The 11100-nt window shown below is 45.8% G+C and overlaps 1 protein-coding gene across 1 annotated transcript; it reads right to left on the bottom strand.

Moving 5' to 3' along the window:
* On the bottom strand, positions 6932-10759 carry SEC61G (Sec61 translocon gamma subunit). Its single transcript, XM_021388289.1, has 4 exons — positions 10640-10759; positions 9245-9344; positions 7969-8071; positions 6932-7040 (listed from the first exon to the last, which is right to left on the bottom strand). The coding sequence occupies exons 2-4, from the start codon at positions 9336-9338 to the stop codon at positions 7031-7033; spliced, it is 207 nt and encodes a 68-aa protein (XP_021243964.1). The 5' UTR covers positions 9339-9344; positions 10640-10759; the 3' UTR covers positions 6932-7030.

Genomic DNA, 11100 nt, shown 5'->3' with positions numbered 1-11100 from the left:
CTTTTGTAATAATCTGTGTAAACTCAAAATGATCATTTCGGGATTAAATATTAGTTCTACAGGTCATCTAATAGTATAGGCTCGTACAAGCCTACTAATTAATGTTTACTATACCTATTTTAGATATTTTGTCTGGCTTAGATGTACTCAGCTGTTTTATTCATTATTTGTGGGGCCAGCAGTCTTTACAACAATACATGGGTATACATAAATGCCTTTATAAACACTTTTGTTTCAAGAGTATCATTAAGTCCTTCTTATTTTTTGCAGCTAACCAGGTCCTGAAGTTCAAAACACTCATCATTACCTCCAATACCTATGACAACTCTGAGATTGTGGCCATCAAGACAGACAAGCCTTTGCTGTGGACAGTGGCAACCAAAATTTAAGATGAACTACAGCTGCCTTTTCTAATTCAACTGAAATTACTGCAGAATTTCAATGAATTGAAAGAATAAAACTGATCCTAAGGGAGTAAGTATGCACTCATTTTAGGTACTAAATGAAAAACATGTCTAAAACAAAAGTCATTTAAGACCAAATTGAGGAACAACTGAGATTATCATTCTGGTACCTCAGACTATTTGATCAGAAGACGTGTTGCCACTGCATATGATCACAAACAGAAGCATATGTAAATAAACTGCTAACCTGCTTAGCTTGGATGTATTTTATTCCAATACCAAACTATTTTTCCCCATTTTGCCAAAAGGAAACTTGTATACAGTTGCACAGAATACAACTTCATTATGAAATGGTTATAGCATGAAGCATAATTACTTTCTGTCTCTATTTCTAAAAATACATAGGTGCCAGTGAAGTTTTCTCAAAAAGAGTAACATTTGAAACTTTCTACTATGAGGTAAGTTTGTCCAGCGAAGAAGCTTTGGTTTTGCTGTAATTCCAGTAACAGACTTCAGAGCATTAAGCAATTCTAAAGTCTGTAATGCAAAGTAGCACTGTAACTTCTACAATTAACAAATATTTCATAGAATCATAGAATGGCCTGGGTTGAAAAGGACCTCAAAGATCATCTAGTTTCAAACACACTGCTGAGTGCAGGGTTACCAACCACAAGACCAGGCTGCCCAGAGCCACATCCAGCCTTGCCTTGAATGCCTCCAGGGACGGGGCATCCACAATCTCCTTGGGAAACCTGTTCCAGTGTGTCACCACCCTCTGAGTGAAAAAATTCCTCCTAATATCTAACCTAAATCTCCCCTGTCTCAGTTTAAAAGCATTCCCCCCTTGTCCTATCGCTATCCACCCTCATAAACAATCATTCCCCCTCCTGTTTATATGCTCCCTTCAAGTATGAGAAGGCCACAATGAGGTCTCCCTGGAGCCTTCTCTTCTCCAAACTAAACAAGCCCAGTTCCCTCAGTCTTTCTTCACAGGAGAGGTGCTCCAGCCCTCTGATCATCTCGGCGGCCCTCCTCTGGACTTGTTTCAAGAGCTCTGCATCTTTCTCGTACTGAGGTTCCCAGGCCTGGATGCAGTACTCCAGATGGGGCCTCACTATAGCTGAGTAGAAGGGGACAAACACCTCCCTCTCCCTGGTGGCCACTCCTCTTTTAATGCAGCCCAGAACAGAGTTGGCCTTCCGGGCTGCCAGCGCACACTGCTGGCTCATGTCCAGCTTCTCATCCACCAGGACCCCCAAGTCCTTCTCTGCAGGGCTGCTCTCGAGGAGTTCTTCCTCCAGGCTGTATAAATACCTGGGATTGCACCGGCCCAAGTGCAGCACCTTGCATTTGGCCTTGTTGAACCTCATTAGGTTCACACAGGCCCACTTCTCCAGCCTGTCCAGGTCCCCCTGGATGGCTTCCCTTCCTTCCAGTGTATTGACTGTACCTCTCAGCTTGGTGTAATCTGCAAACTTGCTGAGTGTGCACTCAATTCCATCATCTACGTCATTGATAAAGATGTTGAAGAGCACTGGTCCCAAGACTGAGCCTTGGGGGACACCACTTATGACTGGTAAGCTTTTTGGAGTGGAATAGAGGTTTCCTGCAATACAAGAAAAATAGAAGGTTTTTTTTTTTTAAATCTGAAGAGCAAGAGCATTGCATCTACCTATTTCTGTAGGCTTAGTTTTTAAATCAAAGTATTCAATCATTTAATAATTGTAATTTCTACACGCAGAGACCTTTGTAGTTTGCATGCTGGAACAATGCTATTTTCTAAAAGGAAAATTAAGCATTGAAACAGTTTCTGAAGTGACTGTACAATTTCCACCCTTGAATTTTTCAAGAGCCAGCAGGACAAAGCCCTGAGCAACCTTGTGAGAATCATAGAGTTGTAGGGGTTGGAAGGGACCTCTAGAGATCATGGAGTCCAACCTCCCTGCCAAAGCAGGCTCCTTACAGCAGGCTGCACAGGTAGGCATCCAGACAGGTCTTGAGTATCTCCAGAGAAGGAGACTCCACAACCTCCCTGAGCAGCCCATTCCAGTGCTCTGTCACCCTGTGAGGAATTTCTTTCACATATTGGTGAAGAACTTCCTATGCTTCAGTTCATGGCCATTTCTCCTTGCTCTGTCCTCACAGACTGCTGGAAAGAGGTTGGCCATGTCCCTTTGTCTACCACATTTAAGATATTTATAAAATTAATAAGATCCCCTCTCAATCTTCTTTTCTCAAGGCTGAACAGACTCAGGTTACTCAGGCTTTCCTCACAGGGGAGATGCTCCAGGCCCTTTATTATCTTTGTGGCCCTTCACTGGACTCTTTCCAGGGGATCCCTATATTTTCTGTACTGGGGAGCCCAGAACTGGATACAATACTCTACGTGAGGCCTGACTAGGGCAGAGTAGAGGGGGAGGATCACCTCCCTTGACCTGCTGGCCACGCTCCTTTTAATGCACCCCAGGATCCCACTGAACTTCTTGGCCACAAGGGTACACTGCTGGCTCATGGCCAACCAGTCATCCACCAGGACTCACAGGTCCTTCTCCACAGAGCTCCTCTCCAGCAGGTCATTCCCCAACCTGTACTGATACATGCAGTTATTCCTTCCCAAGTGCAAGATTCTACACTTGCTTTTGTTAAACCTCATCTGATTTCTTACTGCCCAGCTCTCCAGCCTGTCCAGGTTCTGCTGAATGGCAGCACAGCCTTCTGGTGTGTCAGCCACTCCACTCAGCTTTGTATTGTCAGCATACTTGCTGAGGGTGGACACTATCCCCTCGTCGAGGTTGTCAATGAACATACTGAACAAGACCGGACCCAGCACTGACCCCTGGGGAACAACACTAGTCACAGGTCTCCAATTGGACTTTGCGCTGCTGATCACCACCCTCTGAGCTCAGCCAATCAGCCAGTTCTCAACTCACACTTTCTCATCTTCATTATCAGGATGTCATATGAGACAGTATAAAAAGCCCTGCTGAAGTCAAGGTAGCTGACATCCACTGCTCTCCCCCCATATGCCCAGCCGGTGATGCCATCATAGAAGGCTACAAGGTTGGTCGAGCATGATTTCCCCTTGGTGAATCCATGCTGACTACTCCTGATAACCTTCTTCTCTTCCAATTGCTTGGAGACGGCATCCAGAACAAGCTAGTCCATCACTCTTCCAAGGACAGAGGTGAGACTGACTGGCCTGTAGTTTCCCAGATCCTCCTTCTTGCCCTTTTTGAAGACCGGAGTGACACTGGCTACCCTCCAGTCTTCAGACACCTCTCCTGTTCACCAAGACCTGTCAAAGATGATAGAGAGCGGTTCAGCAATCATCTCTGCCAGCTCTCTCAGCACATGTGGGTGCATCCCATCAGGGTCCATGGATTTATGCACTCTGATTCCATCCAGACACTCCTGGACCACCCCATCCTCAACCAGAGGGAAGCTCTCCATTTCCCAGGCTCTCTTTCTTCACTCCAGTGTCTAGGAGTCCCAAGGGGGAGTTTTTGAAGTGAAGACCAAAGCAAAGAAGGTGTTCAGCATCTCTGCCTTCTCAGCATCCCCCATCACCAGGACACTGCCCTTGTTCAGCAGGGGACCCACATTATTCCTAGTCTTCCTTTTACTGTTGACATACTTTAAAAAACCATTCTTATTATCCTTTCTCTCCTTTGCCAGTTTCAACTCCAGGTGAGCTTTAGCCTTCCTCGGCGCATCCCTGCAGGACCTGACAACACTCCTATACATCTCCCAAGAGGACAGGCCCTTTTTCCACATTTCATAGACCTTCTTCCCTTTGATCTTATCCATGAGTTCATTGCCCATCCACACAGGTCTCCTGCCTCCCTTCCCCAACTTTCTACTCTTAGGGATGCACTGATCCTGAGCTTGAAAGAAGTGCTGTTTAAATGTTGCTCAGCCCTCATGGGCCCCCTTACCTTCTAGCACCCTAGCCCATGAGATACCTCCAAGTAGGCCCTGGAAAAGATCAAAGTTGGCTCTCTGAAAGTCCAGGGAAGCAATCCTACTTTTTGCCTTATTTCTTCCACTCAAGAACTTGAACTCCACCATATCATTATCTCTGCATTCCACGCTGCTCCCAGCCTTCACAACCCTAACGCTCCCATCCCTTTTGGTAGGAACAAGGTCCAGAAGCACACCCACCTCGCTGGCTCCTCCACCACCTCCATCAGAAAATTATCATCAGCGCATTGCAGGAACCATCTGGATTGCATGTGCCTGGCCATGTTGCTTACCAAAGATGTCTGGATGATTAAAATTCCCCACGTGAACCAGTGCCCGGGGCTGCAAGGCTACTTCCAGCTGCTTGTAGAAGGCCTCAGCGACTTCATCCTCCTGACCTGGTGACCCGCAGCACACCCCCACAACAGTATCACCCATACCAGCCCACCCCTTAATTCTTACCCACAAGCTCTCCACACATTCTTCACCCCTCCCCCAGGTAGAGCTCAATACATTCTAGTTGCTCTCTCACATAAAGGGCAACTCCTCCACCTCGCTTCCCCAACCTGTCTTTCCTAAAATGGACATGCCCCCCACAACAGCATTTCAATCATGAGAGCTGTCCCACCATGTCTCCATGACTGCAATAAGATCACAGTCCTTAGACTGTACACAGATTTCCAGCTCATCCTGTTTATTTCTCATGCTGCATGCATTGGTATACAGGTACTTTAGGGAAGCAGCAGGTGCAGTTACCCCTAGAGGGATGCAAGAAGATTTTGGATGGGGTATCAGCAACATTACCTTCTCTGAGGAGCCCTCACATGATCCTATGGTACAGCTCAGAGGATTTTCCCTGCAGTCTCCAACACTGACAACATCCCCCAGCCCTTCTCTGTCACATCTAACTCCCCTTCCTTCCCCCCTCGAACCTATTTTAAAGCCCTGGTCATCAATCCAAAGAGCTTGCTCCCCAAAACGCTTGTGCCCCACTTGCTCAGTTGGAGTCCATCAGAAGCCCACACACCCGGTTTCTCAAAGGCCTGCCCAAGACTGAAATATCCAAAGCCTTGATCAAGACATCATCCCCTCAGCCAGTCATTTACCTGACATGTTCTCCTCCTCCTTTCTGGGTCCCAGCTACCCATCGGGAGGACAGAGGAAAACACTACCTGCACCCCTGATCCCTTCAACATCTTCCCAAGGGTTGCAAAGTCCATTTTAACATTCTTCAGTTTCCTCATCACAGCATCCTGGGATGGAGCCTGCATGACAATAAAAGGATAGTAGTCTCCTGGTTTAATGAGCTGTGGTAGTCTTCCTAATGTCTCTAACACGCGCCTCTAGAACACAACACCCCTCTCTGGAGACAATATCCAGGCAGCAAAGGGACCCTCAGTGCCCCTCAGCAAGCAGCCCCCAATTATAAGACTCTCCACCATTTTATAGTGGCACTGGTACCGAAGCAGTGCCCTGACCAGCCCACTCCCTGTTTGTTACTTCCTGCATTTTCAATGTGCTTCTTGGGGGCTGAGTTCTGACTACTTTCTGGACCCTCATCCCTTTCCAGTCCAAGAGCCTCAAATCTATTACCCAGGGATGCTGCAGGAGCTGGTAGCACTGTGGGTGTTGGGGGCAGATGCATCCTATTTGAGCAGATATGAGGGTCCAGCCCCTTTCCTCTCATGGGTTGTCAAGCCCTCTGTCCTGCAGGTGAGCAGCTGGATTGGCTACTTCCCCTTGCAGGGACTTAGGAAGGGGCTGCCGTTCTGCAGTAGATGTAAGTTCATACCTCCTCCTATTTGCCTCCCTCAGAGATTCCCAGGAGCCTCTCAGGCTGCTGATTTCTCACTGCAGCCTGGCCATATGCTCTTTGATCTGGGCACACTTGCACCCATGACAGCCCTCTCCTCCCTCAGGACCCAGGGGGACCTCCAGACTCTGGAGCTCCCCACAGTCAACAGTCTAGACTGCCACATCACCACTCAGGTTGTCCACGTGAGTGCATGCATGAGCCTAGAGAGGCTGTGTCCCCTCGGTCTGGGCCACTGCCTTGGCCAAGCCACTGCAACAGGTGCCCACCATGGTAATTATAAGAGGCAGCAGCAACCTAGAGTTCTCAAATGACGAGAGAGGAGGGGAAAGAGAAGAAGAGGGAAAGAGAGGAGAGGACCCTCCCTGCCCTATGTGAACTGCCAAGCACACCCTGTCTGAAGCACTCTGTAAGGGCTACTTTTATATTGGCAGGGGGCTGGCTGCTGTCACTCCTGGCTCCACTCACACCACATCAACACCCCATGGCAGCACAAGCAGGGCTCCTGCTGGCTTGGCAGGGTAGGGGGGGAGGGCTGCCGGGCTGACCAAGTGGCTCTGCGCAAGTGCAGTATTGACCCAGCTTTAAGCAGGTGGATGGACTAGGGATGTCTCAAGAATTACTCTATTACAGAAGAAAGAAGTAAGAAGAAACACTCTACTATTTAAAAACAAAGAAAGCTGCAATGTAGAAAGGTATGACTGTGTACCCAATGAAAGATAAGTAAGTTGTAAAAACATTTGAAAACCCAAACTGAGTTTGCAAACTCAAAACTGTTTAATAGCAAACAAGTTACACATTTGTGAAATTTTTGCAGCAAATGTCACAATGTCTCATTCTTCATGATGAACATTCAGCCGCCTCTGTTGAGAGAACAGAGTAATCAGTTTGAACCAACCAAACATCAAGTGATCCCATCTGAAGTCTAATTTAGCCTCCCAACATTGCCTTGTTAGGAAGAACATTACTACCATTTTAGCTTTTCTCCTCTTTTCAAACATTTAACTTTGCTTAGAGGACAGTTCTTAGAGGCATAAGGTAACCATGTTTCATAGTCACAGAACAGTATTTTACCTGTTCTACACATGTTAAAAATCACACTGCTAGAAGAGGGATTACCTCATCTCTGGAGAATATGAAAAGTTTTAACTGGTGCCATTAACATGCGAGTACAATTGCTGCCAATTTTAAGGGTGAAACTACTCACGTTGCAACATCCATCCCAAAGGGTATTTTATGAAATGCATTTACACAGAAAGCAAAGAGTTCCAAACAAACCTGTCACTTAGTAAATTAAAGTGTATCATCTTTGTTCTATGTACTGTCATCTTCCAAAACCACCACAGAATTCTATATCTTACCCTCCTGCAATTTACTTTAGATACCTGAATTATAAACTGGTAACAGTATCAGTATGCAATAACTAAATAAGGTGGCCGTTCTGTGGATATGCATACACTGCAGAACTGGAAATCAAAATATTTGGTATTCAGTTTCAAAGCAGATATTTGAAAAGAAGTTAAACAACTAAGGATCTAATATTTTGCATCATCTTAAGGTGCAAACCCAAAACTAATTATCTATTTCATGACTAAGTTCTTCGAATATCCACCAATACCTGTCATATTACACTAAAATGTGAAATTTTATATAAATTTTTATATATATATATATATAAAATTATACATTTTATATATAAAATGTGAAAGATTCTAAAGCAATATGGACTCTGTAATGGCTTGCTAACAATGGATGTAAAACCTGGCAAAAATAAGTTCAGTATTTACTTACACAATAATGTTGTTGATTGGGATGTGGATCAATTTGACAAAGAATCCAATAAAACCCATTATTGCAAAGCCTATCGCTGTTGCCATTGCAATCTTCTGGAATTCTGCAAATACAAAAGTAAAATTCAGTCTGGGAAGCCTCATGTATGCTATACAGGAGATGTACACTACAGTTCGCTATAGAAGATAACTCTTTAGAAAATGGTAATGTGTTAACAGGAAGCAGTTCAAGCACAAACAGCATTACAGTTGAGAAACAAAGATGTTATTTCAGAAGACAGATAATATTTTAAGAGACAAAATACTGCTTTCCCCAAAACACAGAGCAGATTTTTTGTTTGTTTGTTTTTAAGTAGTAAGCAGAATTGGATATATCCACAGCCCATAACAATTAATGGCATATTTATTCCATCACTATCCCTTCATACCCCTACAAGTCCTGAAAATAATCCCCAATACATAACCAAACATGGAAAAGCTGCAATTAAGTTGGTGTCTTGTGACAACCCTAAGTACCTGCAACTGTATAGCACATAAGTGCTGTTTCCAATTATTTTAAGACATGAACCATGAGATGGGCTAAAGAGGTCTGCAGCCCCTAAATACCCTGCCAATCAGAAAATGAAGTTCCTTACTGATCCCATCCTAACAACTACCTCTAAGAACCACCACTGACATCTTGCTTATAGTTATATCCTCGCTACAATGCCTTACAGAAAGGCTAAAAATCCTCATCTATACTTCCAGCAACAAAGCTCTTCCTATCTCAGTCAGGCAATCACTGAAGATCATGAAGCACTGAATCAGCAGTGCAAAAGGCAACCCTAGCTAGAGTCTCCTAAAATGAAGTATTTCCTCCAAGGTCATGTAATAAGCAGAATTTCCCTCAGAATTTTCCTCAAACTGACTGCAGTCTGTCTGATCTGACTACTGCAGCTTTCTTTTCAAAGTGTGTACAAGTTCTTCTCAGATCAGTTTACCTCATCAGTGAAAATATTATCTGCCTGTCTCAGAATGGCTAATTTCAGCTACTTAGCCTATTTCATAAGGTGCATTTTAATACCACTGTCACATACAAGACTACATATCAGAAAAGGACACATACAGATTCATTCTATCCAGAATGAAAATTTGATCATGCTGCTCAAGTTTGCATCACACAATGAAATCTGAGAAACATTCATAAGAAATGAATCAAAACCAGTAACATACAGAAAGATGCAAAGCATGATAGATGATGAAATAAGCATTGTATTCTGCCTTATCAGGCACTTTACCTTTCCTGTCAGGCTTAGTGCATCTTTTAACCAGTCGTATGGAGTCTTTTACAAACTGACGGCTGGGTTCCACAAACTGCATTACCTGATCCATGACTGCCTGTAGAGATGAATAGATTTACTATACGTGGTGGCACACATAACAAATATTATTTCATTTCAGAAATATAAACAGCAGTTAACTACAAAATTTGTGTAGGCTTGAGATGACTGAAAAGCCAACCTAGCTAGACTTTAATTTCTGTAAAGTGGAATCACCTTCTAAAGACACTGTATCAATACATAAACATAATAACCTACCACAACCTACAAAAAATATATGAAAAGCTGTGCCTCTGAGCGTACTAAAGGAAAACAAGAGTTCCAGTTTGCATCCAGTACTTTCTAAGAAATTCTTTTTAAGAACATAATTGAAGGCTACTAAACAGAGAAGGGCTGCCCACTTCAAAAAAATCACAGAACTGTAGGGATTGGAAAGGACCCCTGGAGATCATCTAGTCCAACCACCCTGCTAAAGCAGGTTCCCTACAATAGGTTGCACAGAAAAGCATCCAGTTCTGAAAATCTCCAGTTCTCTGTCATCACAGTAAAGTTTTTCCTTATGTTTGTATGGAACTTCCTGTGTTCCAACCTGTACCCATTGTCCCTTGTTCTATCACTGAGTACCACCAAAAAGAGCCTGACCCTATCCTCTTGACACTCACCCTTTAGATATTTATAAGCACTGATAAGCTTCCCTCTGTCTTTTCCAGACTGAACAGACCCAGGTCTCACAGCCTTTCCTCAAACAGGAGATGCTCCAGGCCCCTAACCATCTCTATGGCCCTCCACTGGACGCTCTCCATCCAAAAGCTACTGGAGGACTCCTGAGCACTTAAGAGAAATAGCACTGCCTAATCTCGTTCTTAGAATAAGCATCTGCTCACAGCTGCTGCTACAAGCAGGACTTCAGGCCCGTTGGCTTTGTGCTCAATGCCAGCACGTTCTCTCTGACAGGGGCTCTCCTGTCAAACCCTCTAACAATCCGGTACCCCCCGGGCTAGGCCGTGACCACGCTCTGTAAGGAAGCACTCGCAGCTTCGGGAACCGCCAGTACAACAGCGCACAACAGCGCACAACAGCGCACAACAGCGCACAACAGCGCACAACAGCGCACAACAGCGCACAACAGCGCACAACAGCGCATGACGCGAGACGGCCGCTTCCCGTCACGGCAGCCTCCGAGAAGAAACCTCGGCCCCTATCTCCCTCTCGCCTCCACATCCCCAGGCGGAGGGCAGCCCTGAGCACCGAGGAGCAGCACCCGAGCACCCTTCCCCCAGCAGAGACACCCCCCCCGCCACTCAGGCCCCATCTCTTCACACTGCGGCAGAAAGAGCCCAACACAGCCATTACCGGTCGCTCCGCCAGAGAAAGCCACGTCGTACTACGGCACTGCGTAGTGACGCCACCACACGCGACGTGCACCCGGCCACGGCCCTCCCTGCGTCCGGCGGGGCGGGGCGGGGCGGGGCTGGGAGGGATGGGGAGGGATGGGGAGGGGAGGGGAGAGGTGGCGGCCTGAGGAGGAAAGAGCACCCCCGCGCGGCTGGATATGGTCTATGGGGACTTCTGACAGGGTTTGGCGTTGCGTGCCGCTGCGCTAGGTCTCAGAGCGTGAAATCAAAATTTTATATGAAATAAAGGAAAGATGGTAGCAATATGCCTGTAGCAGAGAAAGGAAAAAATGAGTGGGACGGTGGCAAGCTGGACTTGAGCCAGCAATATGCCCTCGCAGCCCAGAAAGCCATTGAAAGAAGTGCGGTCAGCAGGTCGAGGGAGGTGATCCTGCCTCTCTGATCTGCTCTGGTAAGACC

The sequence above is a fragment of the Numida meleagris genome, chromosome 2, assembly GCF_002078875.1.
Source record: "Numida meleagris isolate 19003 breed g44 Domestic line chromosome 2, NumMel1.0, whole genome shotgun sequence".
Classification (NCBI taxonomy): domain Eukaryota; kingdom Metazoa; phylum Chordata; class Aves; order Galliformes; family Numididae; genus Numida; species Numida meleagris.
This window is presented reverse-complemented; position numbering and strand designations above follow the sequence as displayed.

What these genes read in the sequence shown, in the direction of transcription:
- SEC61G (XM_021388289.1), bottom strand. Translation starts at nt 9,338, where the DNA reads ATGGATCAGGTAATGCAGTTTGTGGAACCCAGCCGTCAGTTTGTAAAA. An exon ending in CACTAAGCCTGACAGGAAAG is followed by an intron (nt 8,072 to 9,244) that starts GTAAAGTGCCTG and finishes TTGTATTTGCAG; the next exon opens with AATTCCAGAAGATTGCAATG.